This window comes from Aythya marila (genome assembly GCF_965140915.1).
Source record: "Aythya marila genome assembly, chromosome: 21".
Taxonomy (NCBI): domain Eukaryota; kingdom Metazoa; phylum Chordata; class Aves; order Anseriformes; family Anatidae; genus Aythya; species Aythya marila.
In genome coordinates, this window is record NC_139062.1 from 7,706,927 (window position 1) to 7,727,195 (window position 20,269).

At 43.0% G+C, this 20,269-nt stretch overlaps 1 protein-coding gene across 14 annotated transcripts in view; it reads right to left on the reverse strand.

The window, feature by feature from the left end:
* The window catches only part of EIF4G3 (eukaryotic translation initiation factor 4 gamma 3), a 153,109-nt gene that overhangs the window by 37,841 nt on the left and 94,999 nt on the right, over positions 1-20,269 (reverse strand). For 9 of the 14 annotated variants that reach the window (XM_082776883.1, XM_082776882.1, XM_082776878.1 and 6 more), the window contains 3 exons: positions 16,130-16,238; positions 9,658-10,503; positions 1,095-1,183 (listed from right to left, as the gene is read on the reverse strand). In XM_082776883.1, coding sequence (XP_082633009.1) covers positions 1,095-1,183; positions 9,658-10,503; positions 16,130-16,238 — 1,044 coding nt within the window. The remainder of the gene's footprint in view (positions 1-1,094; positions 1,184-9,657; positions 10,504-16,129; positions 16,239-20,269) is intronic. The other 5 variants (XM_082776880.1, XM_082776877.1, XM_082776876.1 and 2 more) reach the window with 1 other exon arrangement.

Consider the following 20,269-nt stretch of genomic DNA (forward strand, 5'->3'; position numbering starts at 1 on the left):
AACCTGCTGGCACAGCCCAGCAATACCCTCTGCTCTCTGGCTTGAAAACAAGCACAGGGATGCTTTTAATTTCCTTGCAATACCCCACCATGAGCTCTTCTGTTGACCACAGACCAGCCGTTGCACTGTGATACTTCACATGCAAGTGTTTTAAGCATCTCTTTTCTCCCAAATAGAGTGGAAAGCACATACTTGTACACCACTCATTACATGTAAATTAGCCTATTTGCTGTTTCAGTGGAGAAACTGCAAACACTCACTCATAGAAGGATGAAGTACTGTCCACTAGACTCAGGATTTACTCTGCAGCACCATGCTTTTGTAGCAGATAGATTCCACAGTGTTTGTCATAAGGGAAAGTTATGCAGTAAACAACAGATGAGTAACAAAGAAAACCTGGAGTAACGACCTGGCCAACATCGGTTTTCACACATGCACCAATACAGGGCAGCCTGAATTTTTAGTTTTTGTTGTTGTTGTTTTGTTTTAATTTTATTTTTTTTTTAATTTTTATTCTCTTATCCCCTTTGTGATACATTCTAACACCAATTTTACCCAGGACATTTAAACAAGGAGGTTCCTCCTGAAACATCCCTACCAGAATGGCAGCAAAGGAGATGTTCTCAATTCATCTAACTACTGGCGAGGTGTTTTTTCAAGGAAATATCAACTTTTCCCAACTTCTTCATCAGATGGCCATCAGGAAAACACCATCCTTTGGCCATGACATCACAATGACACCTCTGTGCAGCAAAAGAATCTTCCAAATGTCACCACCATGGCCTTGGGGTCCCCACACAATGCCCTTCAAAGGATTCAAACCCATTTTACCTGAGGACAGCAGTTACAACTACAGGTTCTTGAAGGTTGGAAGTGGTTCATTCTGGCAAGAATGAAGAAAACTTAGGGCTTCAACAGGGGATAGATGAAAACCAGTTATCTAAGGATGCTGGGGAATATCACAGTTCTCCCTCCTCAAATTCTGCCTTGGTTCCTTGTGAGAGATCGAGGAAGCAACGTGCCTAAAACAACCTTTCCATGAGAGCAACATCATCATTAAATTTGGAAAAAAGGAAGACTGTGCTCCCTCTTACCTCTGTTTCTGCCTCTGTCACCTCATCAGTGGCTTGGGTCCGGTCTTTTGGTTTCTTCCACATCTTTGGTGCAGTTACAGCTGTTTGGGCTGCAATACAAGTGATTGTCTATTACCACACCAAATCATATGGAACACACGGGCGATGTGCTTCCCTCTTGTGTGCTGGTTTTAACCATACAGGAAAATGAAGCAGCCACAGCCTTGCGGAGGATTCAGCTTGATATAACCACTTTTTGTTTCAATGCGGTAATAACAAAATCGTTAGAGAAACATTGAAACAGGATAATTGTTTTATAAGCTGCTCATTCAAGCTCAAAATGGTACTTCTGATAGCAAGGAGTTTACCAACACTACAAGGATCATGTAGAGCTAAAGAAAACCTTCAGCAACTGATGATTTTTTAAAGATCAGGTGCTGGTGAGGAGCAAAGGTTGTGCTCGGCATATTTCTCTCAAGACATATTTTAAGAATTAGCTATTGTCTGAGCCATAAGCATAAACAAACCCCAAATCCTAGTGTCTCAGCCACAAGAACAACTCCAATCTTGCAGCTCTACTCCAGCAACCCAGCTCTCCTGAGCTGGATTTATATCTCAATTTAAAAGCAGGTTAACAACTCCACTGTTCATTAATTTTCCTGGCCAACTGATTCAAAGAAAATACCGTATAATATTTCAAAGATCAGCAGTGATTTACTCTAATCAGTTTTTTCCCCTGAAGGGTAAAAGAAACCACACAATATATTAAGAGGAGAGAAAACCATTAATCCAATATGCTCGTAATTTGTTGCCAGTGTTACCGACTTAAATTCTGATACTAGGCACATATGCATATTTAACAGAGTGTAAACAGAATTGATTTCATGATTGAAGTTTACTGCAAACAGATTTGCAGCTCAAGCCTTTGGTTTGTAGCAGACACTATGGAAAAGCACTGTGTGCATGTATTTTATCAACGTAAAACAGAATTTGGAAAGGCTCTTCAGCTACGGATAAATGGAAAGAGCAACTGGAGACACTTAACAGTAAGTTTGGAATTGCAGTGCGATTCTTCGTGGGCTTCCTATGTGCAGGGAGGAACTGGGCTCTGCTGCCTTCCCACGGCCCCAGGTACCCACCCCGTGTCTCAGTGCTCACAGGGTTTCGCTGTTTTGAGGGTGACTGAGGGCTTGCAGAAACATTGTGGTCTGAGAAATCAATGCACTCAGCACCTGGTCTGAACACAAAGTGCATCAGAAGCTATCTTCACTGATCAGAGTGCTAAACACTACAGAAGTGAATGTTAATAAAAACAGAAGTATAATTGAAATATTCAAACATTATCTGGTCATTCACAGAACTTGGGCAATAAGGCTCACAGTAACATTATTTACAACATTAACAACACTGCACTAAAGAGAAACACGGTTCCTATTTACAACCAGGACAACGCCGAGCATTTTCTAAGGCTCCTTTTAATGGGGGATGCGAAGGGCCTTTACGAAGCAGACCAAACATCCCGGTGGGGACACCAAGCCACCTGCTTCCCTTGCACAGAGGTTTGCGGGGAGCTGGGAAGGAACCCAGCCCTCCTGAACACGGCACCAGCGAGCAACCAGGTTCCCTGCAGCTCCCAGGGGAAGACAAAGCCAGCCCCACAAAATTGCAGGGGGTTGTGAAATGGGTTTGCCTTGTGCAACAGGAGGTTAGCTTTACAGGAAGATCACATTTCCATTGAAAGTGTACTGTGTGTGCACCACAGCATGTTGGTTATTCTCACCAACACCACCTGGAGTGCAGACCTGAGCCTGGCACCAGCCACAGGACTCCACACAGGCAAGAACCACTGCGATTCAACCATGCACAGACCAGGTGCTGCCACGGCTCCAGGAATCCAAAGTGGCCACTAAACCAGCTGGAGGAAAGCCAAGGAAGCCCCCTGCTTTTCCAGAGTCAGCCCATGGCTGCAGGGCTGGTGCCAAGGTAATTATTTCTTGCCCGGGAAGGCTGTCCCGAAGTTCTGGGGGATGTCTTCAAGAAGGGTGCCACATCCACCTGTGTTTTTATCGTGCTGGCAGCAGGTGACGAGGGGAAAGATGTGACCATGCACAACAGTGACCTAAATACATGTGGATGGTTGCAGCCCTGTCTGAAGTACAGGACAGGATTTGTTTCTAAAGGCAAAGGGGGGAAAGAAGGGGAAAAAAAAAGTTGTTTTTGGTAATATGTGCTATACAGAACAAATCATGTGTTGCTATAGGCAAGTAATTTAAAATAATGATTATCAAAGTTGAGCAGCTATGCAAAGAGATCTGAGAACTGCAGAGCTGCATAGCTCTGAGTGCAAGCAACTGACAAACTCTGCATTTAAAGTTTCTCTCCACTCAAGCTCAAACTATGCACAGGGAACACCCAGGGTGCAAACTAACATTTCATTTTTAAATGCACAGCAATAATCACAAGTTAATGGGTTTTGAGTTGGCAAAGGTTTGGGGCGTTTTCTTCCTCAGCTGTCAGGCAGTCAGTGTTAGTATTATCGCTTCTCAGTGGTTCGTGTTTTTCACCTTTTTTTTTTTTGGCAGAAGAAAGACGTATAAAGGACATGATCTGTGACTGGGCAGCACAGACATCACTGAGTTTTTCTTTTTTTTTTTTTTTTTTTGAATAACTTGTGCAAACCTTCTCCTGCCTTGGGGCTGCACCACACCAGGATGCTGGGGCACAGCAGCCGCCCAGGACGAGACCTGCAGCCTCGCAGCCCCTCGCTGAAACACATCTCAGAGCTGGCTGGGGTACAGAAGGGAGAGCAGCAGACATAGCTCAGTATTTCCCCTCTTAAAACAGCAGACATCAGATCAGATTTTTCTGTGAAGTTGTCCTTTCTGCTACAGGAACTGACTCAATAGGAGAATTTATGCTAATTTATGCTTAGTTAAGGTATCCTAGTTAAGGTTTCTTGTGCCTAAGAACCAAAGACAGAAGAGAGCAGTTACCTACAGAAATCTCAGGGATAACAAAAGGGACCCATGCCAAAATACCAAAACCACACACAAAAACCCAAAACAACCCTGCCAAACCCAAAGCCTCAACAGGACAAGGGCACAATCTGTGCTCCCTGGAAACTGAGCCTGGCATCAAACTGCAGGGCACTTCCCTGAGCCATAGAAACACCAAATGCACGTGCCCAGCTCTGCTGCCCAGGAAGGTCTCCAAGCATTTCTGGTCTCTCTTGGAGAACTGAATTCCTTCTCAAACACAGGTCCCCGTTTGGCAGCACTCATGCATTTCCCGAGTTTGTTCTCGGGCAGCTCTGCGTTGTTAGTGGGTAGCCTCCTCCCAGAGAAGCACCACCGGCAGCCCCAGCATGCTGCTGCTCTTCAGCTGCACTTGGCTTGCTGCTGGTTACAAGATCAGAGATGGCAGGAGTGAAAAAAATGATCTAAATTATGAGGTTGTCTCATTTTGATATGCATGCTAAGTATTGCCTACTTCATTCCTTCTGTTCTTTTAATATACAAATATATATTTCGATATTCACCTTTGATGTTATAATCTGAGTTATAAAACGAGCACAATTCCATCTCAACAGCAGCGTTGGCACTGATGCGCGGGACCAAAACTCGACCGAATGAAACCTTCCATTGCCACAGCATCACCAAGAGTAACAAAATCCCTCTTTCCAGGCTGTCCTGGGCATTGCTACCCATGTCAAAACCCCTGGACCCAGCAGCACTTGCACATTCCTGGCTGCCTGCCCTGGTGCTGGGCAGTGCCTGTGGCAGGGGGCTCAGTCCCCAGCCCCCAGCCGAGACGGGGCAGGCTCCTCACCGGGCCCCTCTGCTGTGGGTGCCAGCTGCTAAACATAAATGAATACCAGTCTTTTTTATTATTATTATTATTCTTTTTCTCTACAGCCAAATGTGCCATTAAAAACAAAGCAGAGACACACCATCTCCTTACAGCTCATGGGAAAGAAAATATATTCCAGTGGGATATGGCATAAAATCAAGGAAAAGGCAAAACCTGATTTATATTTCCAGTCCTCCAGTTTTGGGTGCTGGAGATATTTCTCCAAGATATTTCCAATTACCGCCCCACAGTGCTTGTTACAGACTCCACAACTGAGAAGCACAGGGGCTTGCAGCCAGTTGGGCTATTTTATACTGAAATCCTTCTCATAAATTAGCTCTGCAAAAGAAAGTCCTTTGAATTTCAATGCATATTAAGTTCTTTTAGCTTCCTATGTTCCTAGGAGTTCTGCCTGGGACAGACATCAATTTTCCTCTTTGCTTCTCATGATAGTCTTGATAGAAAGATTACATCAAAGGCAGGCTTTCATACCATGTCCTAAAGGCTCCACAGCTCTGGTAGTGCCTTTTCCTTTTTATTTTTTTATTTTTGAATAAATTCTACTCGACCAACATTTTTTTATCCTGTTTTGCCCCCTCAGAAGCGCTGGTCTCTCACTGCAGCCAGCAAAGCTACTTGAGAAAAACAGAATTTAGTAACAAAAGCAACCGTATGCCATTGATGACTTATAACTGGAACAATGTTTTTGGTAAGGATCTCAGGCTGAAAACTGTGTTCCTCTCTTGATAATATCTGTTGACTTTTTTTCTGGCAATGGAGATGAGTGGATGTTGTTCCAAACATTCGGCAAAGGAACAGCAGCGAGAAGCGATGGCTGGTGTCACACTGCATGCAGGACAAAGAACCGCAGTGCCCAGCGGTTCAACGTTCTGACGCCCATCAGCTCAACCCCATTTTAGAGGGGATAAGCAGGACCAACTATGACAACAGGTCAACAACAACATTTTTTTTTTTTTTTTGAAAATCAAGCCCTGAGCTACTCTGCCTTGCAGACTGACCCTCACCACCACCTCTAGATTACTACTACACTGCAAACAGCTTGAAACAGTGAGAAAGTTCCCATAGCCTCAACAACATGTGAAACGACCGAGAGCCAGGACCAGCTCAGAGGGCTTACAGAATTTGTCAGTCATGCAAGCACAACCACAATTCAAGGCTCAGCTCGGTGAATCTGCTGATTTCATCATGGAATGGAGCTAGAGATGTGACGAGCAGTCTACGGATGAACCAGCCAGCATCAGGTATCCATATCCCTAAAATTGCTGTTGTCATGATGGAGCCTAATACAACTTAAGACATTAAGAGCAGACAGGATATTTTGTGTGAAATAGAAAAGAGAGCCAGGCACACTCTAGTTTCAGCAAAGTACAATGAACACACCACCAGTGCCCCTGTAGAGATCCTTTGACCTTGGAAATGCAGTGGAAATTTAAAGCCAGTGCAAAAGAGCGAGCACAGTTTCCTCAGATCACAAAAGGGTCAGCTTTGTTCAACTCATCTCTTGCTACAAACACTACAAAATTTGTTTTCTTGGACTGTAAAAAAGAACTTCTGGATATTAGAGATGCTTCTGTGGTCTGAACATATTTGCTTATATACAGAACTTGACAGAGAAAAATCAGAGTATTGTTTTTTCTAATGGCTAGAGAGCAGAACGGCGTTTTCTGTGAAGTGCCTGAACAAGCAAATAATTCCATCCACCCCTGAAATGCTGCCACCTCCATCACAAAACACAAGATACGTTTCCAAGTCTCAACAGTGCTGCCCAGACTCTTCAGAGGGGAGGTGGATTAATTTCACGTTCATGAACCCCCAAGTTTTTCGGCAGGCCAGATTATAAGCATGAAAAGCAGAGATCTGTTGGGGCAGAGCAGCTAAGACACTTGTTTTTGCAGAATGCCAGGAGTATCTTAATAACTGTCCGTAGCCAGGTCATTGATTTAGTGCCTCCTGCAGCAGCCAGTGCTTCCTGCAGCCTGGAGCCCTCTGCGCCGTGCAGGACGGGTTCAATACTCACTCAATAACAAGTGCTGCCTCCTTCACTTCCTGCAGCAATTGGATTATTCTTAGAGGTCTCTGGTCTGAGTAGCGTCCCAGTCAAATCAGATCAGCTACCATTAAAGGGAATAAAGCAGTATGATTTGTAGCTAACAAACTGCTCTGTAATAAGTACACACTTCTGAAAACCCACACGGTGCTGAAAGCCCCAAAGAAATATTGCTAAAAGTCACAGAGCTCATGCTTACCAGCACGTGTTTGAGAAGTTTCCCTTATTCCAATTTCTATCTTATCTCCATAGATCATAAAAAAAGCCTCTTAGTCTTTAGTCCAAGGGAAAAAAAAAAATACAGCCCTTCCTCCTTGCTTCTAAAGTTCAGCATCTGTATTTTCCAGTGTACTGGCAGAGACGTGTAATTCCTCATTCTGCCTAAAAGGATGCCTGCATTAGCAGTCACCTTCAGGTTATGTTATTTAAATCTCTCTTCCTCTCTCAAAGAAAGAATTGTAAAATTATTGCCCAAAAAAGGTTGGCAGGGAAATGCAATACAGTTATGCTTCATTACAGGATGGGCAAAGTACAAAATCCTGACGTGGAGAGTATTTTGCTTTCCTTCAAGTACGGAACTTCTACTAGTAATCAGTCTCGAGTGATATTTCATGCGACTTGAGAAATGTTTGTTTCCCTATTGCAAAATCCAATGTATTGGCTAATGCATGCTGTCTGGTCTAATGGTATTAGAGCATTAAAATTAATCTTCTACATAATTAAAAACCCCAAACGCTGCCTTTTTTTTTTTTTTTTAATTTAAACCACAGGACACTATAAAGCAAGCAATAACCTTGCAAGCTGGAACCTGGCTGTGTAAAACCTTTTTTTACACAAAAAGGCCCATTTCTCTGCTTTGTAAGGAAATTAATTTGGGTTATGAAGTATTTCAGATTGAAGAACAGTAAGTGCTAGAGGAGCAAAATGACCTGAGTAAAATAAAAAGAGAAAAGAGATTAACAGAAAAACAAACAAACAAAAAACAAAACACACCAACCTATGCTTGGTATAGCGAAGGGATTTTTCTGATCTTTTCTAGGTAGGTATTGGATTCTGTTTAAGATACTGGATCAGCAAGATCCAGCGTATTGATCCTGTGCAGCATTACACACAAACATGGAGCCAGGCCAGCCTCTGCTTTTCATTTAATTTAGCCCATAAAAGAGCACAGTAATAGAAGCTATCGATGCCATTATGCTTCCACCATGTGCTTATGAAAGAATAAACGTATAAACAAACACATGCAGACTGAACTTCTGAAGGCAAGAAGCTGCATCTGGGGGAAATGCTTCCCGAAGCAGCCACTGCGGGAGGAAGACCTCAAGGACCAAAGCCACCCCGAGCTCACCCAGCACAAGGCACAGACGTGCCCCGGCCTCACCAAGTCCACACAGGAGTCGCACCTGCTCCGAGAACCGAATCCCTCCCTAAAACTGTGAGGTTGTAAGCATTCAAAAGAACGAAATTACAGGAAAGTATTTTAAATGTCATTTTTTGAAGAAAAGGCTACTGTTTCTCCTGCCTTTCTTGTCCAAACTCCATCAGTTCTAAATTCAAATGATATTTAAATAAACAACCTCAGCTTCAGGGCTCTGAAAGGACTGCAGAACAGGGTGTGAAAGATGCGATACATTTAAATGGCTTAACGCTGCTGGCATGCATAATAGCCACCATTATACTCTCTCAAGCAGCTAAATACAAGTAATTGATTGATTTAACCTCTTTTCCACAGTTTCATTTCCAGGAAGTCCTGAGAAAAAGCACTTTTCTATAGGAAATGCAACAAATAAAAACAGGTTGTCTGAGTTAACCCACTAACGCTAACACAGTGACATGACAGGACACTGAAAGCAAAGACAGATAATGACATTGAGAGAAGTAGCCTAGGTTTCAAAAGGCAACTATAGAAACTTCATTTTTTAGCAACTCATAACAAATCCTCACGCCTCCCAAACCTGAGTACCTTGTTTTTCTGAGAAGTTCAAGCACCGTGAAATGAGGCGAACAGCTGAGCCTAGCTAGGAGAAGAAGAGATTTTTGCTTACGTGTTACTTTCGTGGAAGAAAAACAGATGCACCATTAATTAAGGTTGAGCAGCTGTAGGTGTGAGACACTTAAAAGCTCTTTCAAATGACTGAAGCGTTGTGGGCTGTTTCATTTACCTACTTCTGGTAACACCATGACACATTTTTGTAGTTGGATAAAACCAACCCCACAGGTTTCCAGAACCTGCTGGTTCAGAAGGTTCAACCAAAGGAGTTCACGGGCTGAGCGTTAAAGCTGGTTTAGGAGCAGGCTGATAAATGTGAAGCAACAGGTCATCGAACCAACTGGCTGATCTTGGAGAGAACACTAGTGGTATCTTTTTAATTATCCTGCTAACAGTGCTTGGGAATGTTGTTCTATTACCCCATGAAAGCAAAATGAAGCTTACGTGAACCCAGTCAACCCTAGGATGCACGTGTGAAGGTAGCTACCTCTTGATTATCTTTTTTTTTCCCCCTCTACAAACAAAGATCAGCATTTTACATGAGAACAACGGTCATGTGGCAGAATCAGAATTTGGGGGCAGATACAAACAGAATCCACTGATAGAAAAATAACCCCAAAGACCCCTTTCCTTCATCTGTAAGTTTACTGCACACAACCATGGTGCCAAACACTTACCTGGGACAGGACTCTTGCTAGAGTTTAAACTCTGAGCCTCTGTATTCTCCTCCAGTTGCCCATCTGCTTCTGTCTCTTCCTTCGTTTCAGTATCTTTTACCTCTTCATTAAGAGTAGTTCTTGTGCTCTCCTCTCCTTCTAAATCTCCCTGAACAACAGGGAGGGCACTAGGAGATGGAAGAGGAGGTGGAGAAGGAGTTGTAGTGGTAACAGCAGCAGCAACAGAAATAGGAGGAGAAGGAGGAGGAGGGGTTGGAGGAGGGGTTGGAGGAGGAGAGGGAGCGGTGTGAGGAGCACTGGAAGATGGCACACTTTCCACTTCTGCTGGAGGTGCTTCTGGTGTCTCCAACTCAGCAGTCAATGGCGCAACTTCCGGCTGGGCTACATCTACTACGCTCTCTGTAGCAGTTACTTTTTCACTAACTCCATTCAATTCATTAATTAGATTAGTACTAGCAGTCACTGGAATATCACTAGATGCTACACTACTAGGCTCCTTGCACACCTCAGCATCAGCCTCTTCTGCTGGCGAAGGGTCTGATGTGTCCGTGCAGGGTGTGGCATTAGATATAGGCATTGCCTCCTCTTTTGGGGAAGCGAGTTCACATCTCTCCTCTGAGTCAGCTGTGAATGCGGGTTTACTAGATACGGTGACGACAGCAGCTGCAGGAACCACTGCGACGGGAGCGGCTGGGGTTGGCGATGGAGCAAGAGGAAGCTCTGGTGGGGTTTCCACTGGGGTGGCCTCGGTTGTCTGGCCAGCTTGATCTTTTTTCTCCACAGTAGGTTCTGGTCTGAGGACTGGAGAAGACGGTTTTAATACTGGATCGGGTTTTGGCTTCTCTTCTGGGAAAGAAAAAAAAAAAGCCAGTGTTACAAACAGGTCAATTCCACTTTCCTTCATGGTATCTAACCTCCTTCCCTTGGATCCCCTTGCCTGCCTTCTGACTGCTTTCAAGAATGTTCCAGGAAGAAACCAGAGGCACCTGAAGCCCATCTCTGCATCTAAAGGAAGAGCCCGGGCAACCTGCAGCTTGGAAATCTGGAAATGCAGTGGCTACTGGTATTTTTCTGCATGTAGGCTTTGCAGTAAATGGCAGTCCTTCACAGAAAAGGCATGTAAGCACAATGCAAAGCATGGATTTTTTTGCAGACACTCTGCTGCTGAAAATACAATTTTTCTTGACAGAAATTACAGAAGACAAAAATCAGTTGGATTCTGCCTCAAAGGAGCATAGGGCCATATATAACACTGAGACCTGGGCAAACTCATGTTCCAAAACACAGGCAAACAGAGGCTCTGGCGAGAGCATCCAGCAGCCTGCAAGTTCTCTCTGCAGCAGTGCCCTCCCTTCTAAATGGGGAAATTGCCCCACGACTGATGGATGCCATGTGTCACATCAATACTAACACACGAGATACAGTTAGTTTATTTTTTACTTGTTATTTCTATACTCCATCCCCCTTCAGCATACCAGACGAAAGGGCACAATCCCCCTTTCTGTGTTCTGAATTTCAGCAGGGAAAAGTTATCTTTTCCAAAGAGAGCAGAAACAAAATGGGGTTTAAGCAGAGCCGCCACCAAAGAACAGCAGTGTTAGTTACCTTTCGATGTTTGTACTCTAGAGATGTCAAGCAGGGTTGGAAAAGCACAGTGAAAAATGCACCTGTATCAAACCAAACCCTAAGGATGGGAAAATACCGTGCACAGAGAAGTCCCTGTAATTAGCAGTAGACGTTGTGATACAGTCCCTGCCATGCACATCATGCAGCTCCCAAAAGTCTGCCCCAACTTCATTTAAAATACGCAGCCCCACTCCTTTTGAAGGAAGCACAAGCCAGGTCCTTAAAAGTTGCTCTGCTAATTTGACTACAAGATGCAGACTGTAAAATCTTTCTTAAAGACTGTAAGATCTGCCTAGGAAAGTGTCCCAGTGCTACAACTCAGCCAGCCAGACAAGACAGCTATCAGTCAAAGGTGGCAGGGACCCAGTGGTCCTGTTTCCAACCCTGGTTAGGAGAAGGTCAGCTTTACCTGCCCCCATGGAGGAAGCTGTGCCCCAGGGCTTTCTGAGCACTGAAACGATAGGGAACTTCTTTGGGACAATGCCAGGACATCAAAAAGCAATTCTGGGAAATCTGGAGGCACAAAGCCTCAGGTTAGGAAATCAAAGGCCAGGAGAAAGCCCAAATCATCCAAATTGAGGTAGAACTGAACAGGCACAGCTTTGGTTGGTCTCTTCCAGCTCTGCGGGCTTCCCATTTGGGGCTTTTCAGCAGAGCCTCCGAAGGAAGAGGGCTTTTGGAGGAGAGCCCATCCAAAACTGCTTGGAGCACCAGGCCCTGTCTTCAGGAACAGCTGGTGCCATGAAGAACTTCAGAACTCTGCTGGGGCTGACAGCAGCTGGAAGCAGACAGGACCACAGCCAAAGTGGTAGTTTATCAACATAATGAGGCATGCAGGGAGATGGCTTTGGATGAGGATGACATGAAAAAAGAAAAAGATGGGAGGACATATCCCAACAGCTGATTTTGATTCTGAAGGCTCCATGTAAGAAAAAGGACCTTAGAACTGGTTTAGAGAAGAAAATGCGTCACCTCCAATTTCTTAGCAGAAAACTCATGGAGCATTCTTGACATTTACAGCTCGCTATAAACAACTGCCTGGATATTCTCTCCCTTGAGTCAAATGAGATTGCTCACAAAAAGAAAAAAAAACCTCTTCTGAAGTGTCTAGAAAAACATTCCAAGGGATAAAAACACAGCAAAAATATATAACTGCATTTAAGAAACAGTGGTTTAAGCACACCTTCTTCAAACAACACCTGATCTGGGGAGTACTTTAGCTACCAGATACAGGCTGTGTGTGCAAAATTCAAAGAGAGAAGTAATTTGAGGGAAGAATTCAGAAGAATGATGAGCAAATTTGGCTAATGAAAAGTAAATCTTAACTTGAACTACCATCACAGAGAACAAATCTCCATGTTCTGGCCAAGGAATATTCATCCCTGCCAGCTATTGCAGAAACGGTCACATGAAACAACATACAGTTGGGAAGACAAAACAAAAATCAATGCAATTCATCAAAATTGAATCAGATCCCTTACTTTTCCTAAATATGCCAAGATCGTTCCTCACGTGATATTCAGCAAGTACATGCTGGAAATACTAGGCAATTCAGGAGAAAAGTTTGCACCAATGTTTTTGGTTTGTTTGTTTTTAATCTTCAGATAAATACGAATCTTGCAAAATTACTGTCCCTGTAGCTCTGCAGGTTCTGTTCGATCCCAATTGCAGAAAAGCAGGATGAACACAAGAGGAAAAGATTTTAGAAATACTTTAAAAAAAAAAAAAACAACAACAAAAACTCAGCAGGACAGATGCTTGCAATCTCCTCCATGCAGAGACATCAAAGCAAGAGAGGGAGCTGGGTTGCCGGGTGGTCACAGTGGCAAAGGCTGCTGAGATTGGTGGACGAGAAGGTTTTGCTGGATTCAGGAACTCATTCCTACTTCATGGTGCTTATCTGAAAATAATTGTTGGTCTTGCTGCCATTTTTCCATCTTTTGTCCTGATGCAAACACTTGCAAGGCAGCACTGATGCTGGCTTTGCGGGCAGTTTTGGAGTGCATGTTACTGACTCACTGTGTAATCCTTCAAACACCACACTGAACCTGTGCTATCTCCCCAAGCTGAGCAGAAGCGGGTGGCTCTGATGTCATGCAGGATTATACCCCATTACAACTTTGGCACCAGCCAAGGCCTGAAGCCAGGCTCCTTTGTGCTCTGCCATCAGCTTGACCTAATTTCTCCAGCCATCTCCTTGCATGCTGCAGCCCTGTCGAGGCATACACACCAGCACCTGCAGGAATGACAACTGCTTGCCCCCAAACAATGCTTCCAGGACTCTAGAGCCACAAAGGTGTGCCTCTCCTGCATTCCTCCAAACTGCTATGAACTTGGGAGGCCAAGAAGCCAGGAACTGCTTTCGAAAGCCACAAATGCAGGCTGTGGGCTGCTCATTTTTTAAAGAAAACCCAAGGATTTTAAAGGTAGCACAATCCCAAATTCAGCAGCCGTGCTAATGGCTTAAACACAAAAATAACAGGGACTGCAGATACTGGCAGAGGAAATAGCAGAGGCTGGGGCTGTCTGCACGGCACACGTGCTCTGCTCCTGATCTCAAAGCCAGTGAATCGGCCAAGTGCTGCACACAGTTATAAATGACTGCCAAACGATCACTGAATATCACAAAATTAGAATGGCGACTTTATACCAAGTTTCAACTGATACAAACAAGTACCCAAGGTGAAGGGCACAATGGAGGTCTGATCCACAGGGTGAACACAGTGAAGGGGGCCCATGGGAAGCACTAATACTGGTTTTAATAAACGCCCGATTTCTTTGCACTGCGACCCTATCTGTGACTGTTCTGATTCTGGAACAAAAGAATCCAACGTTGGGTACAAAGTGAATGAATGAAAAAGCGATTCTATTACCTCAGCATATATTTGTTGATATGTCCCGCAGGCCACCAGCTCCATTTAAATCAGTAATTGCAATGGCATCTAAACTACCTTCACCTCTAACACGCTGCCCGTGACCCCCCTGCTTCACACGGCTCTCCCCCACCCGAATTCTGATGGTGTTATTTTAGTGCTCGTTCCTTCTCTGCAATGCTTACATAAATGTGCTCTTTAGCAATTTTTGGACTGGAACAAATGTTTGAATCTTTCTGGGATGTAATGGAAATAAACACAGGAAAGCTCAGCAGTGTTAAATCCCAGTTCAAGTCCTGATTTATATTTAAACCAGTATAGCCAGACCTGTGTAACTAAATAAATAAAGACCTCTTACTTCCAGTTAACTTACAGCTGGATTAAGTTAAACGGAAGTGCATGGAAGGAGAAGGGGGGTGGGGTGGGGAGAGGACTGTCTTGTCCTGGAAACACAAGCTCTCATACCCCGAGCTGAAATCCTGTGATGGAGCTGGTGTAATGTGCTGCACTTTATGGTTCAGTGTCAATTTGCTCAAAGGGGTAAATGCATCATGGCTGTGCTGGAGCTGAGCAGCAACATGTCAGAGCGCCTGCAAGCTGAGTTTGGCTAGGGCAGTCATTTTTTGGGAGTTACATGTACCTACACCTTTCTGAGATGACAGAGACTTCTTTTTGCACAAAGATCTGCAGCAGCAGAGGGAATGAACTTGAGAAGTTCCCATCCCTGAAGACTTACAGGGACTTGGCTAGCCAAAGCCGTGGCTGGAGATAGTCAAGTGGGAGATGGGACCAGACATCTCCCAAGTGTCCCCATGATTCATTTCCAGGAACAGCCCCAATCTAGAGATGTGAGCGGTTTTCACTGAGGAAAAGCCCTGAAGTCTATGCTAAGGCTATAAGAGAGCAGCACTGTCATTAAATTCTATAATCCAACAGAGACCAGCCTCAGGGATACTTCCCCTCACTCGATGTCAAACAGTGACCACACTGTTATTTGGGTCTGCGGCATCTGAAGTCTTAGATTCTTTCCTCTTTTCAAAGCTACACTTCTCTGAAGTTTAGTTTCCTTCTAGCAAACACTCTGAAATATCTCAGCAGGCTCAAAGTTTATGAGAAACGCTTGCGAATAGAAGATGGCACCTCTCAACTTTCATGTACACATTGCATGAAATGTATATGCATGTACATGTACACAGGAATGTCAACTCTGTGTGACAACACCAAGTCCAGTAACATGACAGCAGCATACACATTAACTAAAGCTTTTTGATGGCTCTTAGATGGCTATGAAATTTTAGTGTAGGAGGAGAGTTGGAACACACAACCTTCTCTCCTGGGACACCTTCCTTGTCTTTAAACAGACAGTTAAATATCTCCCTTCACATATGTATTCTTAGGTAAGAGAATGCAATGTAATCCCTTAAAAGATTTTTTTTCTGTGTTCTTTTCTTTTTGTTTACCACTGAAGTCAGCAAAATTTAGTAAGCCATTTTTGAGACACTTTACACAATAACATTTGTTCTAATTAATTTCTCCTGTGTCCTGTAGGACAAGATATACAAATGGCTCTGGATGAGCCATGCGATGTTCTGGTTACATGTCATTACTATGGCTGATAAATTGTTCAAATGATAGAAAGTCTCCCTGGCTATGAGCATTTTACTGACAACACACTTGTTTCTGAAGGATGGCGTGTGGGTTAGAGGAGGTTCACACTTCTCAGTGCTCTGAAACAATGTTTAGGACATATAAGCTCTAATACAATTATTTTTAACCAGTTTCACATTGGCAAATTTCAATTAATTCCCTTAGCAACACATTGTTAAATGTTCCACTGGAGGAAAAGAAGTCCCTCCCCTCCTATTGCTGCTGACTGCTACCCTGCTTGTCTTCATGCCAAAAATATTCCAACTACAACTAGAAAGGAGAAAAATGACTAAAAATAAGCATGGAGGAAATATCCATCAACAAACCTTGCTTCGGGTTGCTAGCCGCAGTGACAGGGGTGCTGGCAGCGAGATGGGTGTTCTCCACAGGCCCATAAACCACAGGGCTGTGCTCTGGGACCTGGCTGGACAGCTGCTGGGATTTGAAGTACAAAAAAGGGTGATAATGAGCGTGCGAACATAAAAACTAGCAACATGGAACACAAGCAAGCAAGTAGGGAGACGAGTAGTGTGGGATAAGAAAAGAAAAACAAAAGGCAGGGAAAAAAAAAAAAAAGATACACAGACCGATTCAAAAAGTACATGGGAAAGGGAGGGAGGAAAAGGCAGCAGGAAAGGGGGAAAAAGAGACGATTACTGTTAACAATGGCAAGAAAAAGACAGCGCGGTTATTAATACACTTCATTCTCCTAATGTTTCTTCCAAGAGCAGCAGCAATGCTCCTCTGAGCAGTCTGCAAAAAGTCAGGTATGTACCAAGGGTCTCCAGGACCTCCCCGTAGCTTCAGCGTGTTTTCTGGGCTCAGCTCCATTCTCAGCTGACCAGCTAGTTCAAAAGGCTGATATTCTTTGAGTGAAACATCGGAAAATAGCGCATTGAAACTGTAGATATTAGTACAACTGCCACAAGGTGCGATTCTGCTGAATACAAAAGCTGCTCACACTAATGGACTACAAACTGCTGGTTCAAATACTCAACAACATCTGCAGATATATACACGCACACATGCGTATGCTCATCTATAGTTAAGGTGTGTATGTATGCATAAATAGTTTATAATATACATCTATCTACATGCATTCGCATACTAATATTTACTGTCACACTAGGAACATCACCCAGATTGAGGATACCTGTGCTGCTGGTATGAAAAAAGCACCTAATGCCTTCCACAGACTTACGGATGATACCTGCTGGGTAATACTGAAAATAAAAAACAATTCTGCATTAATCAAAAATAGAGCAGGTATACCTGGTTCCCAACCAGTTTTGTATATATTCTATTAATAAAAACAATCTGCAAGACCAGCAAGTGACAAGACTGAAAAAGATACAGCCTGTTGCAGAGACCAAGTATTTTAACTATCTCCCCAGCATTAATGGGACAAATGACAACTTCACTTCTGTACATGAAGGTTTGATAAAAGAAAAAAAAAAACAACACACAAAACCCCACCTTGTCTCATCTTAGAATCTAACACAGAGCTTGTGTAAGACCAAGCAACAACACCAAATTTACTCAGACTTAAAGGTAAAGCACTTGTGACACTACAGTGAACACAGACTAGGAAGTCAACTACTTATATTTGTAAAATCCCCTTAAATCAGGGACCATGCAAAGAAGAAAGCTGATAACTTTTATAATCTAAAAATGAAAAGCCATCCAGCTTTTTACAGGTGGTTCTCTTTATCTAGCTACAAACCCATGTTGGCAGAACATTTACACAAATGGGGATTTCTAAACAATCAAGATAAAGCACAATGCCAAAGTCATGGGCATCTAATTCTTTCTTTGAGACCAGGTATCAGAAAACCATGTAGGCCTTATTTCCCTCAAAAGGAAACTCTCTGGCAATCTGCTCCTTTTCATGGGACTCCCATTTCCATCTTTTTCAGCTATCACATCTGAACAGTGCACAATAAAGAGGATTATCTTCATTACATGATTTTTCACCATTTCAGGCAACAGAAAGGTAAAGGACTGTGCAAAAAGCACATCTGGAAAAAAATAGAAGACCTAAGTAAGTGGTGCAAAGGGTTGAAACTTTTATATGGGACTGCTCCTCTTCCAGGAATGAGCCTGATGAGATTGGCTGGACGACAAATGAAGAATTGCATCTGTACCTTCAGCCAAACCCAAAGTTAGGCAAACAAAACACAGATTTTACAAACAAGTGGACTTCAAGAACACTTTCCCTTCACCCTCAGAGGATCATTAGTTTCATGTTATGAAAATGTACGGACAAAATCAACGGGGAAAAAGAAGAATATTATAAGAATAGCAGGAACCAAACGAAACCAGTGAGCAAGAAACCTGTAAGCCTTGAAGCTCCTTGGGTCAGTAAACAAGCTTGCTTAAGAACTTTGGAAAATACTAATTTTATGGAAGCCATACTGCAAAGCAATAAAAATGGTACCTAATTAATGACCCCTATGGTCTCTCAGCTTCAAAATGAAGCATTTAGAGACTTTCTAGGAAAAAAAAAAAACACTCAAAATTGCTCTCGTGATTTACGGTGCTAAAAGACTGGCTCTGTTATTCTATCCTACCATGGCCCGTAGACCAAGAAAACACAAAATGTGACAAACTCACCAATACTTGCAAGAGGTTTGCCAGGAAAATAAGAGCACTTCTTGCTCTTTAAAAGGTGATCTGTGTGAGTCAGCGCCGAGCAAATACTGTAGCCAAATTCTGTATGTGGTCCTGGTTTTTATATATCTTCATGGCAAAAAAAAATAGTGTGAAAAATAGCATAGTGCTAGAAATGTATAAATAGTATCTCCATTTCTCTTACGCAGGAGTTTAAAGCATTTGAGCAACTAAACCTCAGAAAAATCCTGGCAAAAAAAAGGGAAATTCATCTTCTCATGGACTAGAGAATGCAGAGCAGCCGCACACATTCATCAGAGCCACTTCCCTGGGTTGGAGGTTAATCGACAGTTTTTGGGGACAGCTCACTGGTCAGCATACAGTGCTGCACAGGGGCTTGGGGAACCACTACAAAGGTGCTGGAAAGCCTCCAGCAAAAGCACACCTTGGTCAGTGATGCTGACTACAAAACAAAAGCGGGAGATACGAAAAGGACAGAAATGGCTAAACCACACAACACGAGTCTTGTCAGCACTGCTCATGCTTTGGACAAACCCAGTGTTTTTTGATGTTCCGTATTTAATCTACTGCTTGCGTTATCAACATTTTGGGTCAGTTAAAATTTCCATTGGTTTCTGTAGACACAACAGCCCTTGTTATTGTAAACTGGCTTCTTTTTAAAAAGTATTATATTTCTGACAGGGACAGGTCTACAGCAGTGGCTTCCACGCACTTCTTGAGCAAGTTTTTCTTTCTGTGACTGTGGTGCTTAAGTAACGAGCTTACAGAATCAGATACTGGCAGTCAATGTAAAGTAAGTGTTACTAGAGTCTATAATAAGAATAAGAATAATAAAAACAACCATAAACATCATCATGCAGGGAGCTGCTTCGATTAGATGACACTTATTCAAGCCCTGAAACTCTGGGTTTGCATTTTGAATGTTCTCCAGATGCAATCTCATCCAAAACCGCCTCATGCACAGTTTGGTTGGAAGGCGTGGGGGAACAGGGCAGCAGCAACACTTCCCGTGCACCTCTTCCAGGAGCTGTCGCAAATTCTGAGTATTTCAACATGCAAGTATTTCTTTTTCATATGAATCTCACATTGATTGTTCACAGCTTTTAGCAGCTGAGGAAAGGGAATACAAAAAGCCCTAAAAAGTTTTGAGCAAAGTCATGGCTGAATATTTAAAGTTTCCTGATTTTAGACAGTTCAAAGTTATCCATAGCTACTGGAATTCAGCCACTGAACATACGTATTAAGGCATGCACTAAGCACCATCTAATTGCATCCAAGATACTAGACGTGCTTAAGAGAAATGAATTATAGACACTGTTGGGACAATAACTTTGAATTTCCTGGCTTAAGTGAGCTTAAATTTTCAGTTATGCTGCACTAATGAACTTTTACTGGTGAGCTCTATTTTGAAGCTCTTCTGTGATTAACAAAAGTGGTTCCAAGTACCTAATCAAAACAAAGTCTGGATATGAAACAATGAAATATTTGCATACCTTACTTAGAGCAGATGATTGGACATCACTGGTGTGCTCTGCATACAAATTACAGCTGATAAAAAATTCATGCTTATTAACCTCCTCTAGAAAAGCATTTATTTTGTCCTGTTTGACTTAATTATAGTATCTTAAAATAGCTTTCTGAACGCCAAAGTGATCCAATAAGTGTCTGCATTAGCTGCACCACACATAAACACAAATTGAAACCTTGTCTGTTTTCAACCCTTCCACACTTCTAATGGGGTAAATCATTTAGCATGAAGTAATGGGAAGAAGGTCTCACCACCATTCAAACATTTTTTATCACTGGGATCTCCTCTCATGGAAAATGCTTGGAAA